The 22,954-nt window shown below is 37.7% G+C and overlaps 2 protein-coding genes across 2 annotated transcripts; both read right to left on the bottom strand.

Annotated features, from left to right (window-relative positions):
- Window positions 1–1,889: 1,889 nt before the first annotated feature.
- Window positions 1,890–10,693, bottom strand: LOC130012281 (heparanase-like). The gene is made up of 10 exons (XM_056099764.1): window positions 10,563–10,693; window positions 9,856–9,995; window positions 8,366–8,539; window positions 7,465–7,618; window positions 6,207–6,257; window positions 4,697–4,897; window positions 4,142–4,253; window positions 2,918–3,030; window positions 2,528–2,674; window positions 1,890–2,055 (listed from the first exon to the last, which is right to left on the bottom strand). The coding sequence occupies exons 2-10, from the start codon at window positions 9,905–9,907 to the stop codon at window positions 1,899–1,901; spliced, it is 1,161 nt and encodes a 386-aa protein (XP_055955739.1). The 5' UTR covers window positions 9,908–9,995; window positions 10,563–10,693; the 3' UTR covers window positions 1,890–1,898.
- A 2,084-nt stretch (window positions 10,694–12,777) lies between these two features.
- LOC130012320 (heparanase-like) lies at window positions 12,778–20,657 on the bottom strand. The gene is made up of 8 exons (XM_056099959.1): window positions 20,537–20,657; window positions 19,695–19,868; window positions 18,993–19,155; window positions 18,076–18,126; window positions 16,791–16,991; window positions 15,019–15,130; window positions 13,140–13,252; window positions 12,778–12,859 (listed from the first exon to the last, which is right to left on the bottom strand). The coding sequence occupies exons 1-8, from the start codon at window positions 20,643–20,645 to the stop codon at window positions 12,778–12,780; spliced, it is 1,005 nt and encodes a 334-aa protein (XP_055955934.1). The 5' UTR covers window positions 20,646–20,657.
- Window positions 20,658–22,954: the final 2,297 nt, after the last annotated feature.

Here is a 22,954-nt window from a genome sequence, read left to right as displayed (position 1 = left end):
ATCTTCAAACGTTTGAATTTGAAGTTGAAAATGGTATTTTTGCCAATTTCTCAACTGGCAATTTTGAATTATAGGATAAATAATATGATTATTCTTTAACAAGGTAGGACTGTTTATAGATACCATCTATTTTAAGGCTTTATTTTAATACATTTTAAAAATATAACTTAAAAATATGAAATTATCGCTTTAAATTATTTTGATGTAAATTTGAACACCATAAAATAACCCCGATAGCAGGGACATCGTGAGACATGATTTTGCACGAGGAACAAGATCCCGCCCGGTCCGACAAAAGAAAAAAAAACCCAATATTTATATGTGTGCGCGCGGGACAGGCGGGTGGTCCTTCAAGTGCCGCCGGGTAATATTGGGCTGTGTTGAACGATTTGTATCATATCTGACCCACGGTATATGTTTGACACTGGTTAAGCATTATGATTATCATTATAATAGCCAGTGCTATTTGCGAGGGGGGGGGGGGCTCAAAAGCTCAACACTCATAGCTTCGCTCAGAATAACATAATTTGATTGAAATATTCATTTTTTCATTATCTATTGTTGAACCATTACATCACGAACGACCAGCTTTTCATCTAAATCTTACAGTATGATAAAAGATTAAAACCATGTTTTGGACTAGTTTTACATGTTTTTATATATTAATAAGATTACAACTATCTTTTGGGCTAGTTTTACATGTTTTTATATATTTTATTGGTACTCGATAAAGCGCAATAAATAACATTTGTAGCGGTCTAATTTCCAATTTTCAGGGGTTCCCCCAAGACCCCACTCCCCATCGCCGGTGCTATTTTGATGACCCCGGCACTCTTGCCGTAAAGGATTTAAAGGTTGTTGCCCTTCGGACTTGCTTGTTCGAAATCCCCAACCCAGCTGCATATCTGATCTGAGGCTACGGGTCTGACCCCCCCCCCCCCCCCTCACACCACCCCCATGCCTTTTTTAGCAAATTAGAGGCTGTAAAAATCAGTATATCTATGATATGGGTAAAATATTCTGACTTTCAATATTTGCAACATTTATGTCTTTTTGTTACTAATGGGGATTTTCCGATGTCGTTTCCCCATTGGCAATGGTGCAGGACGTGCCACTGACAGCTGTCTAGTCGTTCGGATGGGACCAAAAACCGAGGTCCCGTGTATACATTGGCGTGCAGGTAAAAAAAACCTTGGCAGTTGTAATTCGATATAAGAGTAGATCAAAGTGCCGCTGCTCGGGCAAAATTTCCCTCATAGCTCACTGTATGGCGTACGCCCGTCTTCATTAGTCCAGTCTGAGCAGAACAGTAGGATGTTAAACACCATTTCATTTCATTTTATATCATATTAGAACCTTACAGCTTGTCGTAATTAGCCTAAAAATGAAAGGATTTTCAACGATTTTGATAGTAACTTCCAGGGTGATTTTACTTGACGTTTTGACACGCAGAGCTTACCAAACAATACACAATATCATGGGCTACATGCATTACACAATATAATATGCGACGTACTCGATTGAAAGTTCCGGAATTGAATTCTCTCAATCCCAAAAATAGTGACAATCGAGTGAAAAGGGGTATTTCGGACTACAACGCATGCGTCTACTGGATAAGTAAATATCTCAACCAACCATGCAGTCGAAACATATCCGTTGTGTTTAATAACGTCACGATTCTACTCACACCGTCTCCGTTGTACGGACCGACAAAACTGAGACAGGGTTGAATTCCGCGTCACTGGGTTGCAATTCTATAAATTCTGGACGTTCTGGACCGTGAATCGAGCATCCCCAATAGTGTTCCGATCTGCCTAAAATTTATATACCGGACGGATTACAGAGATATTTGGTCGGCTTACAATATTTAGAATTCAGGCAAGCACTGTTTTAACATTTTATTGCATACATTCTGCTTTCATGGCATCTGGTATAACAACGAATCCCATATTATAGGCTTCTAGTTGCAGGGTATCGCTGCTGAAAACAGGTATCAAGGGAGGTAACTCATAATCATTTGGTAACATCAGAACATTTCCATTCAGTTTAACAAATCTGAAATTATATAAGAGAAGTTTAGTAACATATTTTGTATTTTAAATAAAAATAAGAGGTTAATTTTGTTTAAAGATATAACTCTTTTCTTTGGAATCCTTAAAACACTAAATGGGTCTAAAAGTCATTTTAATGTAATATGAGTGTATTCAAGGTGATTTATATTCAATTCAATTTTTAAACATATTATAGGAATTTCTGATCAACTATGCATTAATTTAACTAATATTTCTGAATTTTTATGGACACTTTTCATTAAAATGGGTTCCTGTGAAACCCGTTATAGATGTATGGCAGGTATATTTTCTTGTAGGGGTTGACTTTAGTGTGTTTTGTTTTTGGTTTTGATTTTATTTTTGTTGAGTGTTTGTTTTTTTTCTTAATTTTGTTGGATTTTTTTTTCTCGGAGTGGAGTTGCGGGTTTATTGATTTCAATATATAGTTTTCTAATTATTCAAATTAATGAACTTACTGTGAGGTTAAACCATTATCATCACCAGGTGATAAAATATATCTTTGTTGTGTTTTACTTGAACTAAATGGTATATCAACAGATACTGTTACACTTCCAATATTCATTATATATACCGTTATACTGCCTGGTTTATAACCTATACTACTGTAATATATAATATACCATTACACTCCCTGGTTTATAAAAATATACCGTTATACTGCTTGTTTTATAACCTAGAATACTGTAATATATAATATAATATACATCTATCGTAGCAATGATCTCTGTGTTAGAATTATATTTGGAACGTGATTAACCAGTTCTATCACATATGTGATAATGACTGACAACAAGATTGTCCTTTAATTTGAGTGTGGCCATCAATGTACATAAATATAAACATACCTGCTAACATTTGTACAATGTGCGTAGACTCGAACATTAGGGTCTGTAGTTTGAGTTACATCGAAGACGGGACTACCAACCAGTCTTTTATATATCAATGTTAACCAGTAGTCCTGTAAGGACATATATATTGTATATTTATAGGAGATGCTAATTGTAGGCCGGTTGGGAAGGACCACAATGACCGCTTTATATAAATGAGTCATTTTGTGTGAAAAAAATGACATGGATTAGAGCCAATTACAAATAATATACTGATTTTTTAAAATGGCGGTCATTCAGAGTAGAGATCTGTTCTCAAAGTAATAAGTTCTCTGTGTTGATAATGGAATTTGTAGAGTGAGGTTTAGTATGGTAGTGTTAATGATATTGATAGATTAGTACTATATACAATAACTCTCTATATAATCTTATATTTACCACAGTTAATCACGCTCCTCGTATTGCTTGACTAAATCTATTTGTTAAGGCCAGCTCAATATTTATCAAGGTCGCTGAGATGTAAATAAGGTTAGGACACGTGATTGTTGGCCAGATTGTAGGTTAGGGTTAGGGCAAGCTTCTTGTATTGCTTACATGATATTTACGCCAAAACAGTCTTTCGGATGAGGTCCTCTGTACACCATGTACTTGAAGCAACGACTGCGAGTCGTTGCTAGAATACTTCACAATTCCTGAACTTATAGCTGCGTTATCAACAGACACATTCCACCTAAATATGTTGATCTTATTTTAAACCTTTCGACAAGTAATTTGACTCCAAATATAAACAAACTGGTGAAAATTAAAACAGAATCGGGTCTCATTATGGTAATATATACGACGTACTCTTATATCGAATTCCAACTGTAAACCGGGCTCCTTTAAGTTCACGCCAACATGTAGGCATGGCCTCTATTTCTCGCCCATCCAAACGACTGTTCCTTGCCAGTCCTCTGCCCTGCAACACTGGCAAGGGGGAATGACGCCGAAACATCGCGATGAACTTTCTCAGCCAATGCAGACAAATTCTTACTCACCGAGCCACCGTTTTGAATGTTATAGAGACAAGAGTTATCATCCGATCTGCTTGAAGAAACCCAGATTTCCTGGTAAGCGAGCCAGCGTCTTGCTCACTGTGTGACCACGGCTTCCCAATACCAGGACATCTATCTTGTGGAATAGTTATAATCGTTCATAATAATATTTGATATGGAATACTAAGTATTTAATTGATTAACTCACGGGATTAGGATTGAGGTTTATGTCTATTAAGGAATAATAACCGCTATAAAACTCTTGTCGTAAAACAGCCTGTAATCCATGTAAAGCTGATAATCCAAGCTTATCTAACCACCTTGGGTGTAAAAAATAAAAATAAATGATAACTGTCACATAAAACGTTTCTGAAGCACCACCTTGGGTGTAAAAAATAAAAATAAATGATAACTGTCACATAAAACGTTTCTGAAGCAGCAATCTAATTTTGGTCGAAAAAAATTGAAACAATAGAACTACCGGAAAATTTAGAACGAAAAATGCGAGAAGGCATTTAAAGACATTTCTTCCATTCACTTAATTCGTTAAATATTCGCTTATATGTGTTAATAATTCTACGCTGTTGAAATTACAATTATTATTCGCGGTTTTAGGAGAATCACAATTCCATCGGATCGTTAGTCCGTCTGTCAACAATTCTTATTAGCAGTCTATACATCGTCTGATTTGTCTAATAATTTCGTAGGTGTTCTTGACGTAGGTGAGGAAGAATGCTATTGATTGTAACAAAATAAAACTTACAAGAATCCAGCGACATATCTATCTGATATATTTTGAGCCCCTCCATGATAACACGATGACGTTTCACCCAACCAGCATTGTTTATTAGGAGCCTTCTCGTTACAAGTTTTGACAAACGAGTCAACGTGCGGTATAAATTTATCTAAAAGTTTCCTGTCGGTAAAATCTTTTAGCGTCGCCGTCTGACCATTCGTATAATACCTGAAAATTAAAAGGACGAAAAGCGATAATTTAAATAGTCTGAACAACGAACTCTTTTTTATAGTTACCAGTTTGACTCGTTATGTTTTGTCAAAATAAACACAACGGTTCCGTGGAAAACAATAACTCTTTTTTAATCAGAGCTACGTTTCTACAACTATTGTAATTATAATCAAATCCCTTGTTATAAACTATAACACATACTTATGGAAACATCATACTCCTCGCGGTGTTTCCCTTGATCAGACCTAATCCACTCAAACACTGCCATACTTGGGGCAAATTTCTGTTCCAAATTATGACTGGTTAACAGTCCGATCAAAAATTAGTACATTACTACGTAATAAAATCAGTCGTGATTAACCTGAGCTCTTAATATGTTACCGCAAAGTGTTGGGTGATAAACGAAGCTACAGAACGCGCGAAATGTATTGCGCTCAATTAACCAGTGCAGAACAGAATATTTGAGAAACTAATCGTGTGATAAACAGGGCTAACCAAAATAGTTATAATCTAAACATTGGGTAATCAAAGCGCTGGTGGAATCTTTTTATTATTTCTTGGGCCACACAGCAGATTAAAGAGAAGGGATGTCGTGTTACGTATTGTGTTTCAACAACTGGATAGAAATATGACATGTGCTTTTTTGATAAAATAAATAATTCATACATTTTCTTTACAAAAATGGATAAATAGTGTCGAATATTCAAAGGTAGGCAGTATTAATTGGTAGCAATAGACACGTTTATAGAATTTATATCGAAGATTTGAGTCAACGAATTGTCGTTCCAGCGACGTCCAAATTTACCGATGTGAGTATCAATGCATCCAAGGGTATACTTTTTCTTGAAATCAGCACTAACACCCCCGTTAAGTCATGATTTGGTTGGACGATGAGAATGGACACGCTCCGTTAAAGACTCAAGTTTTAGATCTGAATACAGCAATTACTAGAAAGGAATTCCGGGCCATTGCTTCAGGAATAATGGAAAACAGCTACTATTTATTTAGGGCAATGTTTCGAAGAGTATTCTCTCAACAGTATCAAACTAACGTCGCCCAAAATAAATAGTAGCTGTATTGTCCATAAGTATGTGTTATAGTTTATTGTTCTATCCAGTTACTAAATGTCTCTAAAATATTTTAATTCTCTTGTTGTTTTCAAGTACAATACTGATAGGACGAAATATGACGTCATTTGTGCTAGACCGTCTTCGATCTAGCGTTCTCCTCAATATTACGGTGGTATTTGTTTTTAAATCTTATCTCTCGAGTGATTAAATTAAAGATGGTAGATGATCTTACTTACTGGTGCACTGTAACAACGTCAACTACATCACCTCCACCAGCCTCTAAAAAACTTTAATAATACATGCAACAAATATTAAATACAGTATCTTCACGCGTTAAGAATGTTTCAACTCTTCAGTGTTACCCGTGGGAAATACATGATAAGCTTTATTTACTCTTCGTGGTGTTCCGATTGATTTTAATCAATAACACCTAATCCGACTCAGCGCTAATGACTGGTTAAAGAGAGTGAGAAAGGAAAGAGAGAGATAGGGTTTAACGTCCACTTGACACAAACTAGGTCATTTCGGGACTAACAAATAGTTTTTAATTTTATTTCAATAATTCCCTCGCGCGTAGGGGTCTTTAGCAGTGGAAGGACACCGGATGACCCGGAGAAAACCCACGAGGATGGAAAGGCGACCCTACTCCTTGTCACGTACAACCGGGAATGCGAAACCACGCCAGTTGACTCAATGGAAGACCTTATGATACAGCGCGCACTTGCTAACCATTCGGCCATCCGCCCAAAAAATCGGGTTTGCGCATGTTCGCGTCTCGTAATTGCTGATCTGTTTAAATGTATTTCGTGTACGTTATTTAATCGCAAATGGTGTTGAATTATTATACATTTGTGTCAAATGTGGCGTGAAATGATTCCTGTTGGCGAACAAAGAAGAATCAAGGTCACAAATAGAAGGTAAGGATTTCACAATAGCCTTAGAACAGAGGTGGGGAAGAGCGGTATTTTCATATTGCAGCTATATAGGGACGGATAGGAAAGGTCAGTGGACATCGTCCGATCAGAAACCGTTTTTAACGAAACTAGTCAGATGCCCATCTTCATTAGCTCGGTTGGTGCAGTGGGTAGTTTAACCCCATTTCATTTCAAATTAGTTGAGCGACTACCATAAAATTTAATGACACATTTTATGAAATTTAAAGACAGATTTAAAACACACTCGGCAAACCTCCAGTGCCCTACATCGAGCCTCAGCTGTATGACGAAGTCCGCCATTGAACTACCAAAGCTTTCAAAATCTGAAGCTGTTTTTCTTTATCCGATTTTCTTTAAACAAGGGCATTTTTGTACTGAAAATTCTACACACTCTTGATCACGACACAAATTTGAGAACTTCTTTCTAAACGCGGCAAGTTTCCCTATTAAGTAAACCGGTGCCGCGGCGCGATTGTATATCACTTACCGCCATACAACCGAGGCTAGATGTAGGGTACCGGAATCTGCCGACGATTGCCGCGTGATTTAAAAAGCTCACTTTTGAAGGTAGGGCGGTGTCATGCCAGAAGTATCCGGTCCAATTGTTAAAAATGGCGGTACACCACTGGACGATACGATATTTTTAAATGCAGCAAAATCTTTCGCCAACTGTTTTTCCGATACGGCATTTGCACTGGGAAATAGATTTGGTTCTAAAAATTAAAATATATATAATTGAATATCCTTATTAGGTGAGGTTCTCGATTATCTATTTGATAAGGCCAACTTCAAGTTTGGTCAAAGGTTATAAGAATCCCTAGTCCTAACCCCGGGACAGTGGGATAAAAACTCATCTTTAGAAAATCAAATCCTTAATAGGGAAAAACACCCGAGAGCCTCAAATTTATTCTTTTTTCTTCAGAAACCAAAATACCAGAATACAACAAGCCACACCGAAGGAAGACCACCATCGCCACCAACACTAAAGAACAGCGAAACTAACTGTATATATGAATCTAATGTATTGCATGTATTTTTATAAAACTAGGAAATATCAGTGCTTATGTGGAGACTTAACCTCTCCCCCATATTCTTAAACCTAACCCTGAACCTAGTCCCATTCTTAAACCTAACGTACAATCTCGCCAATAATCACGTGCTCTAACCTTATTTACATATCGGCTACCTTGACGGAATCTGAGCTGGCCTTAACAATTAGATTTAGCTAGCCTTAAATTAACGTTATATTATTGAATGGCGTGGATATTCTAATCTATTTAATACCCCGGCCATCCGATGTTCTAGCGGGACCAATTTTTGGCTTGGCATGTAAATAAACATTTAGTGAATTATATTAGATTTAAAACTAGAAAAAAAGGACCTGTAATATATAGGTACATTTAGCTTCTACATAATGGCAAGACTAAAATTATTACTAAACAGAAAATAAGAATAATTACCATTTCCTAATTCGTAACCAGCCGGTTTATAACCCTGTTTTACGGTATATTCTAACAGTTCTTTAGCATTGGTTGGGTCCCATTGACCATTTTTACGTAGAAATACGTTGAAACCAAAAATTAGATCCCATCCGACATTCCTCACAAAATGATTCAAATTATCCCAATCAGCAACTGAAATCAAAATGAAAACTGATATTGAATGCCTGAAACGAAGCAACAGACCTCACATATACAATCTGATTACAATACAGATCTATATTTCGTTTCGTTATTTTACACTTTAGATGGCCTACACTACATGAAGATCTGACCGGTTGTAGTGGAAGGTCGCGTTATGTGTGTCTGATCCTATGGCGTCAGATATTTAATTAACCAATCAGCGTTGATGTTTCTAGTGGGTTACACACAGTTCCGTGCACCTCACACAAAAAACTCGTCGTAACAGATCGTTTCATTTGCTAATCACTAACATTCCAGTTAAGTGTGTAGCAAAGACAAGTAAAACGAAATTTTGAACTATAAAAAAAACGAAACGAGAGAGAGAGAGAGAGAGAGAGAGAGAGAGAGATTTTAATTCAATAATTCGCTTGCGCGTAGGAGTCTTTGACAGAGGGAGAGGTTGAAGAGGCGACCCGTGTCCTTGTCACGTACCAGCCGGGAATCAAACCACGCTAGTTGATCCAATGACAGACCTTGTGATACAATGCACACGCTGTAACCATTCGGCCATCCAACCCCCCTGATAAAGAAGTCTGGTCGAATCTCCAATCTCGTGGATTTTCTCTCTAACCTCCGGTTTTCTTATTAATGCTAAAGACCCCTACGCTAAAGCGAAGGAGTAAGGTGGAATCTCCAACTTCGTAGGTTTTATCCGGGTCCTCCGGTTTTCCTCGCACAACTAAAGAACCCTAGTTTGTGTCGAGTGGACGTTAAAGCTCTCTCTCTCTATTTCTTTCTCCCCCCCTCTCTCTCTCTCTCTCTGGGGGGTGGGGGTGGATGGCTGAATGGTTAGCGCGAGTGCGCTGTATCATAAGGTCTGTCATTGGGTCAACAAGTGTGGTTTCGATTCCCCGGTTATACGTGATAAGGAGAAGGGTCGCCTGTCCAACCTCCGGTTTCCTATCCCTCTGCCAAAGACTACCACGCGCAAGCGAATTATTGAATTAAAATTAAACCATATGTTATTCCCAGAGTGACCTACTTTGTGTCGAGTGCACGTTACACCCCCCCCCCGCCCCCCTACTGGCGTGGTTGCGATTCCCTGGTTGTACTGACAAGGAGTAGGGTCCAACCTTGTGGATTTTCTCCGGGTCATTCGTTTTCCTCCCACTGCTGAAATACAATTGAACCATATGTTAGTCCCGAAATGACCTCGTTTGTGTCGAGTCGCTCTCTAATAGCGTCGGTCAAAGAAGAACAAGAATGTGAGTAGAAGCAGGATACTATAGCTTTTGAAATAGAGATAGAGATACACATATTCAGTTTACCTGTCAACGGATAATTTGCGTCATTCGGTGAAGTCCTCTGATCTTTGGTCATGTTAAATACGATGTGATCACCCGGTGTGCCACCAATACGAAGATAAGATGGAGAAATTCCTTTGGCTAACGTCAGCACTTTCTGAGATCTAAGGTAAAAAAGCATGTTCATTATTAGTAAGTGCAGGGGGACTGTACACACACAAATAAATATACTACACAAGACAAATATACGGACATCACAGACAACACATGTATGTATCAGATCAAGTGAATGGATGCCCGGACTAGCCGTAAGCGTCCACTGCGCTATGCAGTCCTGGGCAATCATTGGTTGATTTTCTGTAATTTGTTCCTGGAAATCCTTGGATGTTTTTCTGTCGTTTTTTTCTTGTAATATGTTCATTTGCCAAGGGATATTTTACGTGCCAACCAAAGTGTACACGGGACCTCGGGGTTTCGTCCCAGTGGAACGACTATACTCTGTCTCTTGCCAGGCAATTGGTCCTTCACCACTGACAAGGACGAACAACTCCGAAAAGTCTCCATGAACTATCTCGGCCAATGCAGGAATCGAACACGGTACCGCCAGGTTAGCTAGTTTACGTCTTACTTACTGGGCCACTGTGGCTCCCTTCAGTGGAAATTACCTCCCTATATACATCTATATCTATAGATGTTAGCTAAAATGCATTTTGTAAACAAAAAATACTTACGTAAAATTAAAAGTTTTCCATTTATGTTTAATAAGACCAGACCCTAGAGTTACTCCAACGAACTTTAAACTAACATTTCTCACTGCTGGGGCTGATTCCAAATCAATGGTGATACATGAAATATTATAGGTGAAAACCAACAAAATAAACACCAATAAATGTCGAGACATAATACCTGTTCTTACAATATTACGCTCATAAACCTTTTGTTGTACATAAACTTGTATGAGTTAGAATTCTTGAAAGATTTTCAACTGATATAGTCTTCTTCAAGGTCATATTAATGATTAGGTTGGCTTACGATTTGATAAAGCACGTTGTCTTCTCGAGGTCTGTGAATCGCTTTGTGATAAAAACCAAGATGTCAGCAGATTAGATTAATAGATAATAGACAGGATATTTTAACTTTTAATTTTCAGAAAAGTCATCAAAGTGATTCTAGAAATACGTCGTAAAAAGTGATACTATACTCTTCAAAAAAGTAGGGGGTATTGAAATGCAAATACCTATGCAGGTTGTGATATGATAAATAGTCATGGACACTTGACATGCTTTGGGGGTATGTTTACAGATGAAGAACTTATCGCCCCAACAGAACCACTGAGCTGCACATGCGACACGCAATAGCGCCATATACATGGGAGGGATTCATTGTCAAATTTGACACTTCAAGGAAGGTTTGATGAAAACTACCGCGTTCTGGTTTATCATATGCATGTTTGCTTTCCTATCGGTTCTTCCATTAGATTTACTGTTTAGCGTATCTTTGCTTTAGTGTGTTACGTTTAATTTGATGGGGAAACGTGTTCGTCGACGCCAACGTCAACCGACAACACTCCAGAATTAGCCGTGGCACCGGGTCAGATTGCCCCAAATCGTGATTGGACGGTTGATTAGGAGCATGCAACGAGAATTGCCGAATGTCTGAGGATTGGTGGAGCAATTATTCATTACTAAGACTAACCCTAACCCTATCAAAAAACGTTCATTTTCACTTTTGACCGTGTATCTCTTTGCCGCCCATATCATGCCATATAATAGAACTGTTTATGAATTCTCTCAATCAAAAATAGTGACAATTGAGAGAAAAGGGGTATTTTGGGCTACAACGGATGCGTCGACTGGATAAGTAAATATCTGAACCAACCATGCAGTCGAAACCTATTCGTTGTGTTTAATTACGTCACGATTCAACTCACACCACCTCCGTAGTCGGGACTTACAGAACTATTACAGGACTGAATTCCAGGTCAATCAATTGCAATTCTGTCAATTCTGGACGTTCTGGACTGTGAATCGAGCATCCCTGTAGTGTTCCGATCTGCCTTCATTTTTATATACTGGACGGATTCCATTTATATTTGGCGGGCTTGTGTTTAGAGTCCAGACAAGCACTGTTTTAACATTTTATTACAGCAAAAGATTTTCATGTCTGCATACATTCTGCTTTCATGGCATCTGGTATAACAACGAATCCCATATTATACGCTTCTAGCTGAAGGGTATCGTTGCTGAAAACAGGTATCAAGGGAGGTAACGAATAATCATTTGGTAACATCAAAACATTTCCATTCAGTTTTACAAATCTGAAATTATATAAGAGAAGTTTAGTAACATATCTTGCATTTTAAAAAAAAAAATAAGAGGTTTATTTTGTTTAAAGGTATAGCTCTATTCTTTGGAATCCTAAAAATACTAAATGGGCCTAAAAGTCATATTAATGTAATATGAGTGTATTTAAAGTGATTTATATTCAATTCAATTTTTAAACAAAATAGAGGAATTTATAATCAATTATGTATTAATTTAACTAATATTTCTGGATTTCTATTGACACGTTTCATTGGTACAGGAACTTCAATCGTTGAAAGTTAAAATGGGTCTCTGTGAAACCCATTATAGATGCATCGCAGGTATAGTTTGTTGTAGGGGTTGGCTTTTGTTTGTTTGTTTGTGTTTTGTTTTTTTTTTTGTTTTTTATTAATCTAATTGGATTGTTTTCTCGGAGTGGAGTTGGGGATATATTGATTTCAATATATAATTTTGTAATTATACAAATTAATGAACTTACTGTGAGGTTAAACCATTATCATCTCCAGGTGATAAAATATATCTTTGTTGTGTTTTACTTGAACTAAATGGTATATCAACAGATACTGTTACACTTCCAAGATTCATTAGATACACCGTTATACTGCCTGGTTTATAACCTATACTACTGTAATATAAAATATACCGTTATACTGCCTGGTTTATAAAAATATACCGTTATACTGCCTGGCTTATAACCTATACTACTGTAATATATAATATACCGTTATACTGCCTGGCTTATAACCGATACTACTATAATATAATATACCGTGGTTAGTACTAAATGATAAGGTCTGCTCAATGTTTCGTCATAAATCAGTGCTTTCGTCACTTCAGTTTCTTGAAATCTTCATTACGCATCTACCGTAGCAATGATCTCTGTGTTAAAATTTATTTGTAATGTGTTTTACCAGTTCTATCACATATGTGATAATGACTGACACCAATGACTGTTGTCATCCATGAGCATAAATATAAACATACCTGCTAACATTTGTACAATGGGCGTAGACTCGAACATTAGGGTCTGTAGTTTGAGTTACATCGAAGACGGGACTACCAACCAGTCTTTTATATATCAATGTTAACCAGTAGTCCTACAAAGACAGATATTGTATATTTTATGGGAGATGCTAATTAAAGACCGGTTGGAGAGATCTGCAATGGCCGCTTTATATGAATGAGTCATTTTGTGTGAAAAATGTGACATGGATTAGAGCCACATTACAAATAATATACTGATTTTTTTAAAAATGGCGGTCATTCAGAGTAGAGATCTGTTCTCAAAGTAATAAGTTCTGTGTGTTGATAATGGAATTTGTAGAGTGAGGTTTAGGATGGTAGTGTTAATGATATTGATAGATTAGTACTATAACAGTACTATAATCCTTATAAGACATAGGTAGATTTCACAAATTAACCAGCGGTTGCCAGGCAGGATACGCCCACATTTTCGAGAGATGGATAGAGAACAAGCTAAAAAGAAAGTGATTTTTTCTACAATCAAGGGCCATAATTCAGGAAATTACAATTCGATATGGGCAAAGATCGACAGGAACCGAGATCGTTGGGTTATAAACTTATATTTCAAGTTTCAACAAAATCGGATAAAAATTGTGACCTCTATAGGGTTCACAAGCTAAAAACGCGATTTTTCGTACAATCAGGGGCCATAATTCAGGAAGTTACGTTCCGATATGCGCAAATATCGAAAGGAACCGAGATCTTTGGGTTATAAACTTACATTTCAAGTTTCGTCAAAATAGGATTAAAACTGTGACCTCTATAGGGTCCACAACCTTGATATACCATATTTTTACGCTATTTGAGAACGAAGGGTGGCCATTTTGTCTGTCAGTTTTGGGCTGATTTTCACGAAATTTGAACCGAGATCTTTGGGTTATAAGCATACATTTCAAGTTTAAACCAAATCGGATAAAAATTGTGACCTCTACAGTGTTCACAAGCTAAAAACATGATTTTTCGTACAATCAGGAGCCATTATCCATGAAGTTACAGTCCGATACATGCCAATATCGAAAGGAATCGAGATCTTAAGGTGATAAACCTATATTTCAAGTTTCTTTGAAATCGGATAAAAATTGGGACAGAGAGAGAGAGAAATGGGGTTTAACGTCCACTCGACACAAACTAGGTCATTTCGGGACTAACATATGGTTTAATTTTATTTCAATAATTCGCTTGCGCGTAGGGGTCTTTAGGAGTGGGAGGAAACCGGAGGACCCGGAGAAAACCCACGAGGTTGGAAAGGCGACCCTACTCCTTGTGACGTACAACCGGGGATTCGAAACCACACCAGTCGACTCAATGACAGACTTTATGATACAGCGCGCACGCTAACCATTCAGCCATCCAACCCCCCATAAAAATTGGGACCTGTAGACTGTTCACAAACAATTGTGGACGGACGGAAGGACGGACGGACGGATAGGGGCGACGACAATATACGTCCACATGCTACGTTTCGATACACATACAGATATATAACATAAATGTGGTGCAATATATAGTTAATAATTGGAAACCATCTAACATTTTAATCATTAATGAAGAATTAACAAGATGGGAGAAGTAATAATACGGATAAACAATTACAAAGGATTAACAAGATGAAAGACTGTAATGTATTGATAATAATTCGAAATTATTTGAATTTAGCAGAGACTACAGTTACCATCCGATGTGCTTGAAGAAACCCAGATTACCTAGTAAGCGAGCCAGCGTCTTGCTCATTGGGCCACCGCGGCTCTCCAATACCAGGACATTTATCTTGTGGAATAGATTGTAATCGTTCATAATAATATTTGATATGGAATACGAAGTATTTAATTGATCAACTCACGGGATTAGGATTGAGGTTTATGTCTATTAAGCCATAATAACTGCCATAAAACTCTTGTCGTAAAACACCCTGTAATCCATGTAAAGCTGATAATCCAAGCTTATCTAACCACCTTGGGTATAAAAAATAAAAATTAAATAATTACTGTGAAACATATTAGTAAACGTTTCAAAACATTTCTGAAGCAGGAACTTGTTCCAAAATCTTCATAATCTTTTTCTTGTTCTTGATCTTGGGGTGACACTCTTCAGGAAGCTCATAGACTGCGCCATTGTTGGTACAATCGACATTCATCTTATCATACTTGTCCGTTGGACAATTGCGCGTCAATTTATGATATTCCATAATGCCTTGTTCCTGGTTCACAGTAGGCCGTACTTGTTTTATAAGGTCGGTCGCCATCTGAAATATATACATCTGGGGCGGTTGGATCGCCGAATGTTTAGCACGCGCGCGCTATATCATACGGTCTGTCATTGAGTCAACTGGCGGGGTTTCGATTCCCTGGTTGTATGTGGCAAGGAGTAGGGTCGCCTGTCCAACCTCGTTGGTTTTCTCCGGGTCGTCCGGTTTCCTCCCACTGCTAAAGACCCCTACGCGGAAGCGAATTATTGAAATAAAATTGAACCATCTGTTAGTCCCGAAATGGCCTAGTTTGTGTCGAGTGGATGTTAAACCCCATTTCTCTCTTTCTCTCTCTCTTAAATACATCTATTCTATTGTACTCTATTGTTAGTTTGGTGTGGTCGTACGGTGACTGTGATTCTACAAAAACGGCGAACGGCGAAGGCCAAAAAAAAAAAATAGGAATAATACGACTTGATGATCGGGATTCCATTATTCACAGCGTATTTTTTTTTTCAGCTGTCAAACTTAGAACTACCGGAATATTAACGACGAAACGAAGAAATGCCAAGATAATGCGAGAAGGCGTATATTTTAAATGCTATATAAAGACATTATTAATCGTGGTTTTAGGAGAATCACAATTCCATCGGTTTGTTAGTCCGTCTGTCAACAATTCTTATTAGCTATCTATACATTAATTGATTTGTCTGATAATTAGGTAGGTGTTCTTGATGTACATAGGCGTACGGGGAAATTTTTGACTGGGGGGGGGGGGGCGGTGGTGGTTGGTGCCCAAAAAATGTAGTTAGGTTCTTAGTATGTTACATAATAATAATAAATTCGCTGTTAAATTGGACAAATATTTTTTTTATACAACTTTTACAAAGTACAATTGCGTGCCCAAATTTTCCCAGCATTCGGTGCCCAAAATGGGGGGGGGGCAGCTGCCCCCCCAGCCCCCCAGCTCGTACGCCTATGTTGATGTATGTGAGGAAGAATCTTGATGATTTTCAATCATTTCCAATATTCATGTAACAAAACAATCCGATTAAAATATAGATCTATATTTCGTTTCGTTCTTTTATACTTTTGGTGGCCTACGCTACATGAAGATCTGACCGGATGTAGTGGAAGGTCGCGTCAGAAGTCATGCGAGCGACTTTTGAGTTGAGTCTATGACGTCAAACATTTTATTAACCAATCAGCGGTGTTGTTTCTAGTGGGTCCTTGCACCTCAAGCCAAAAACTCGCCGTAATGCATCGTTTCATTGGCTAATCCCTCACATCATCCATAACCCGGGTTATATGACAACTCTTCCAGATCCTAGTGTAGTAAAGACAAGTAAAACGAAATTTTGAACAACAAAAAACGAAACGAAATAGGATCTATGTTTTAATCAGATTAGTAACAAAATAAAACTTACAAGAATCCAGCGACATATCTATCAGATATATGTTGAGCCCCTGAGGGAGAACATGATGACGTTTCACCCAACCAGCATTGTTTATTAGGAGCCTTCTTGTTACAAATTTTGACAAATGAGTCAACTTCCGGTATAAGTGTATCTAAAAGTTTTCTGTCTGTAAAATCTTTGACAGTCAAGTTCTGACAATGCGTATAATACCTGAAAATTAAAAGGACGATAAGGGATAAATTTAAATATTTTTTTATAGTGAGCAGTTTGACTTTTAAAGATACATTATGTAAGATTTAGATAAAGAGCTAGCCATTCTTGCTATAATAGTTTGAAAATAAATAATGTAAAATGCGAACGAAGATATTAGCCTTTGAAGGTTTGACAAGACGTGTGCCATAATTGCAACCACCGTACTGGTTGCTCGAAGCTATGTCTCGCTCCTCCATTTTTAAATTAAATAAAATATGGCTGGATCGATCTAATCTAGTTAAAATCTCGAGTATCCGATGGCATCGAGAATTGATTTATCGACTTTCAATTCATAGAATTAATTCTATTTATGGTTTCTCTCGTCCAAGTTTAAACTCTATAATAGGTTTTATCCTTCATGATTTCCATCTTATTGATTCCGATACTTTTGTTCTTTTTCAGTGCTTATCCAGTTTTTTCACAATACATTTTACATATCTTGGTTTTCAGTACTTAACCAGTTTTACGGTCTGGATATATATTTCACAATCTTCGATTTTCAGTTCATTGAATTAATATATTTACGCCTTCCCTCGTCAAATTTTACAGTTAATAATAAGTTTTATCTTTCATGATTTTCTGCTTATTGAATGAATATATTTTATATCATTTTCATTTATTTATTTATTATTATTTTTTGCTTTACACCTGCATCAGCGATCGCTCATGTTCACTCATACTCCCATACATACACACTTCTCATTATATTATTGTTTATCTATAGCCCAGGTTAATTGGTTTCCCATTAATAGTGTTAATACATTGATCTTTATAAATAATAGGAATCCCCTCCTTTTAACCCCTGTAACATTTTCCGAGTAGTAGGTTTTGTTGTAAATGGCCCCCTAATCAAAGGTGTTAAGATTTAATTGTATTTGAATCTTATATTTGTTGCATATTCTGTATATATTTGCCTACTATTCACATACCTGTATCATTTGCTTGATAAAGACGAGATTATCCTCGTCAAAACGTCGCTTAGTTTTAAACTCAGTAATTGTGTATCCATAGAATTGTACATTGTGTTAATGATATTACTTACTGGTGCACTGTAACAACGTCAACCACATCACCTCCACCAGCCTCTAAAAAACTTTAATAATACATGCAACAATTATTAAATACAGTATTACGGTGATTTTATCGTCACGCGTCCAGAATGTTTCAACTCTTCTATGTTACCCTTGGGAAATACATGATAATTATAAGCATTAATTACTCCTCCCCGTGGTGTTCCGATTGATTAAACCTAATCCTACTCGGCACTGCTGGACTGACTGATGATTTCTGTCCAACATTATGACTGGTTAACAGTTGGGTTAACAACCAATCCATAACAGAGTAACAAACATATTGGGATTAACTAGAGCTATAAATAGAACAGACGCAGATTCTTTTTCCTCACGGGTTCTTTTCCTATCCGCACAGATGACGCCAAACATCAGTCAGCTGGACCTCCTGTTTAACCTTGTTTTTATTATGACCCACCCTCTCTTCTCACGGCATCGATGTTATAAGTGTATTTTAAGGTGACTTTTCTGATATTTCTTTTACCAATTTTCAAATTTTTAGGCCTAAATAATGTAATTAAATCAACCTGTCCATAATATCATATTTAAGGACAATATTGGTGCCAGTCATTATCATATATGTGATAGAACTGGTTAAACACATTCCAAATATTATTTTATCACAGAGATCATTGCTACGATAGCTGTGGAATCAATGTTTGAACAATCGGAAGTGACGAACGCAAAAGGAAAATACCATTTATCCCTCTATATAACTGATTGAAGTGACGGATGATAACAGGTACATGGGCGAATTTCTGCCCACTAATAATTCCTTCGAATACCAAAAGTTGTGTGTAGGTACATATCACTTACCATTATACAGCCGAAGCTAGATGTACAGTAACGCAATCTGCGGAGGATTGCCGAGTGATTTAAAAAAACTTACTTTTTAAGGTAGGTCTGTGCCCTGCTACCAGGTACCATGCCACCAACATCCGGTCCAATTGTTAAAAATGGCGGTACACCACTAGACGATACGATATTTTTAAATGCAGCAAAATCTTTTGCTAACTGTTTTTCCGATACGGCACCGTGAAAATAATTTGGTTCTGAAATTTAAAATATATATAATAGAATATCCTTATTAGGTGAGGTTCTCGATTGTCTAGTACCATTACAACGATAACAAACAAATTCTCGATCAAATTAACGGATACATCTATTTGATAAGGCGCACTTCAAGTTTGGCCAAGGGGCACGAGATGTTAACCGGGCTTGCGCTAATGCTAACCCTAATCCTAACCCTAGACCTAACCCCAATGCTTAACTTAACCCTAACGTACAATCTCGCCAACCATTTGTCCTAACCTTATTTACATCTCAGCGACCTTGACGAAAATGGAGCTGACCTTAACAAATAGATTTAGCCTTAAATTAACGTTAAATTATTGGCGTGGATATTTTAATCTATTTAATATATCAGCTATCCGATGTTCTAGCGGGACCAATTATTGACTTGGCATGTAAATAAACATTTAGTGATTTATATTAGATTTGAAACCAGAAAAAAAACCTGTAATAGGTAGATTTAGCTTCTACATAATGCCAAGAGTAAAATTATTACTAAACAGAAAATAAGAATAACTACCATTTCCTAATTCGTAACCAGCCGGTTTATAACCCTGTTTCACTGTATATTCTAACAGTTCTCTAGCATTGGTTGGGTCCCAGTGACCATTTTTACGTAGCAATACGCTGAAATCAAAAATTAGATCCAATCCCGCATACATCACCAAATGATTCAAATTATCCCAATCAGCAACTGAAATCAAAATAAAAACTGATATTGGATGCCTGAAACGAAGCAACAGACCTCACATATACAATAACATTAAAATACAGATCTATATTGAAATAAAATTAAACAATATTTTAGTCCCGAAATGACCTAGTTTGTGACGAGTGGACGTTAAACCCTCCCCCCTCTCTCTCTCTCTCTCTCTCTGAAATGAAATGAAATGAAATGGGGTTTAACGTCCTACTGTTTTGCTCCGAACTGGGCTAATGAAGACGGGCATACGCCATACAGTGTGCTATGAGGGAAATTTTGCCCGGACAGCGGCACTACGGCCTACTCTTATATCGAATTCCAACTGTCAAGGGATCTTTTACGTGCACGCCAATGTGTACACGGGACCTCGGTTTTTCGTCTCATCCGAATGACTAGACAGCTGTCCTTGTCAGGCCCTCCGTCCTGCATCACTGACAAGGGGGAACCACGCCGGAAAATCTGGATGAACTTTCTCGGCCAATGCAGGGATCGAACACCCGACCTCCAGGCTAGCGAGCCAGCGCCTTACCCACTTAGCCACCGTGATCCCCCCCTCTCTCTCTCTCTAATAGCGTCGGCCCAAGAACAACAAGGTGAGTAGCGTCAGCAGAAGACTATAGCCTTTAAAATAGAAATAGATATACATATATTCAGCTTACCTTTCAATGGATAAGTTGGGTGATTCGGTGAAGTTCTCTGATGGTGGGTCTTGTTAAATATCATGTAATCGCCCGCTGTGCCACCAATACGGAGATAAGATGGAGACATTCCTTTGGCTAATGTCAGTACTTTCTGAGATCTAAGGAAAAAAGCATGTTCATTATTAGTAAGTGCAGGGTGACTGCACCACACACAAATAAATATACTATACAAGACAAATATACGGACATTACACAATATACAGATATCACAAACAACAAACGTTCATATCAGATCAAGTGAATAGACCCGGGGACTAGCCGTAAGCCTCAACACGCGCTGTACTGTCCCGGGCAATCCTTGGCTGTTTTTCTGTAATTTGCCTCGGCCAATTCTTGGCTGTTTTTCTGTAATTTACCCCGGGCAATCCTTGGTCAATCCTTCTGTAATTTGTCCTTGAGTCATTTGCCGTGGTTTCCATCCCAATTTTTCTACAGCATTAGCTGCTTAACCTTGTGGGTAATCTCAAGATCCACGAACGTATTATTGACATTCAATCGTTTAACCCCGAATAGACCTAATTGTCTTCAGTGGAAATCAAATGAAATTGGGTTTAACGACCTGCTCCGACTTGGCTAATGAAGATGGGCAAATGGAGGAGAATTTTGCGGGGACAGTGGCGGTATGGGTTATCTTACATCGAATTTCAACTGCCAAGGGCTATTTTACGTGCACGCCAATGTGTATACGGGACCTCGGTGTTTCCTCCCAGCCGCACGACGACTATACGCTGTGTCTTGCCAGGCCCTTGGTCCTGCACCACTGACAAGGGGGAACCACTCCGGAAAATTCCGATGAAGTTTCTCGGCCAATACAGGGATCGAACACGGGACCTCCCGGTTAACCAGCGTCTTACTTACTTGGCCACTGTGGCTCCCTTTAGTGGAAATTGCCTCCCTCTAAACATCTATATCAAATTAGGGGTCGTGGGTATAGCTGTAGATATAAACAAACAATGTGGGCTAAAATTCAATTTAAAAAAATACTTACGTTAAATTAAAAGTTTGCCATCTTTTCGCAATAAGACCAGCATCTAGAGTTACCCCAACAAACTTTGAACTAACATTTCTCACTGCTTGGGCTGATTCCAAATCAATGGTGATACATGAAGCATTATAGGTGAAAACCAACAAAATAAACACCAATAAATGCCGAGACATAATACCTGTTCTTACAATATTACGCTCATAAACCTTTTGTTGTACATAAACTTGTATGAGTTAGATTTCTTGAAAGATTTTTAACTGATATAAACTTCTTCAAGGTCATGTTATTGATTAGGTTGACTCATGATTTGATAAAGCACGTTGTCGTTTCAAGGCCTGTAAATCACTTTTTAATAAATAACCAAGATGTCAACAGATTCGTTGAATAGATAACAGACAGGCTATTTTAACTTTTAATTTTCAGAAATGTCATCCGACTGATACTAGAAATGTGTCATACAAATTGATAGTATTTGCATGCAGGCTATTAATCGGAACAAGGGCTAATTTTGATTTGCAGAGTCACACTAATGGATTATCATGAGGTTTTATTTATTGGCCAAATCCTTTACTAACTGACCAACACCCCTTCTTAAAATGGTTGACGTAGAATTTAACCGGACCGAAATCGAAAATACTAACTTATACGACTTTCGCTTGGATTAAAGTGCTCAATATTACTGGAGCCCTCTCTGTAGCGTGGAGATTTGACGAGATATAAAAGAAAGGCGCATTAGAGAGAGAGGGAGAGAGAGAGAGAAAGAGAGAGAGAGGGGTATGACGTAAATTTAAACTACATAAAATACCATCACCATAGTAGCACTAAGACATAAAGTAAATTCAAACTGTAAGTAATACAACCCACGCAGTAACACCATCACAACAGACAATGCATCTGGTAATATAGGTTAGTAGCATGAATGGTTCCAGATGGTACCATCGTCACATATCATTACATACTTCGATCTTTTGTCTGATATTCACAGCAGTTAAACACGCTCACCTAGCTTTGAAGTTACATTATTTTTTTTAGAAATAATCCGTGACAGTCTAATCTTAGGCCATGTTTACTAGGATACGCCTATAAAGAACAAGTACAATGTACAGTTCATTATGTGCTACATGCAATGGATACTGCAGGCTGCTTTTTGAAGTTATTCCCCAGGGTCTACATAGTTCTGAGATATGTATAGGTTATTTCGGTTAATGTTTGTGCCATAGCCACATATCTACGTGCGTATGTACTCACATTTTTGTTAGACATTGAATAAGGATAAAATATCGAACTTTCTTTGGACACGGGTATGAAATAAAATTAAAAAGAGAGAGGGGGAGGGCGAGAGAGAGAGAGAGAGAGAGAGAGAGAGAGAGAGAGGGGGAGTGACGTCCACT

The sequence above is a fragment of the Patella vulgata genome, chromosome 3 (assembly GCF_932274485.2).
Source record: "Patella vulgata chromosome 3, xgPatVulg1.2, whole genome shotgun sequence".
Classification (NCBI taxonomy): domain Eukaryota; kingdom Metazoa; phylum Mollusca; class Gastropoda; family Patellidae; genus Patella; species Patella vulgata.
The sequence above is the reverse complement of the archived record's forward strand: the minus strand, read 5'-3'. Positions and strand labels throughout refer to the sequence as shown.

Bases quoted from the DNA above. Each gene is read 5' to 3' on its own strand.
- LOC130012281 (XM_056099764.1), bottom strand. From the start codon at position 9,907: ATGACCAAAGATCAGAGGACTTCACCGAATGACGCAAATTATCCGTTG. The intron at 7,619-8,365 runs GTAATTATTCTT...TTTAATTTTTAG, and splicing joins TGGTTACGAATTAGGAAATG to AACCAAATCTATTTCCCAGT. The intron at 6,258-7,464 runs GTGAGCTTTTTA...GTATTATTAAAG, and splicing joins ACACCGCCCTACCTTCAAAA to TTTTTTAGAGGCTGGTGGAG.
- LOC130012320 (XM_056099959.1), bottom strand. From the start codon at position 20,645: ATGTCTCCATCTTATCTCCGTATTGGTGGCACAGCGGGCGATTACATG. The intron at 13,253-15,018 runs GTGAGTTGATCA...CTGTCTTTGTAG, and splicing joins TAAACCTCAATCCTAATCCC to GACTACTGGTTAACATTGAT. The intron at 12,860-13,139 runs GTATGTTTATAT...TATATATTACAG, and splicing joins CATTGTACAAATGTTAGCAG to TAGTATAGGTTATAAGCCAG.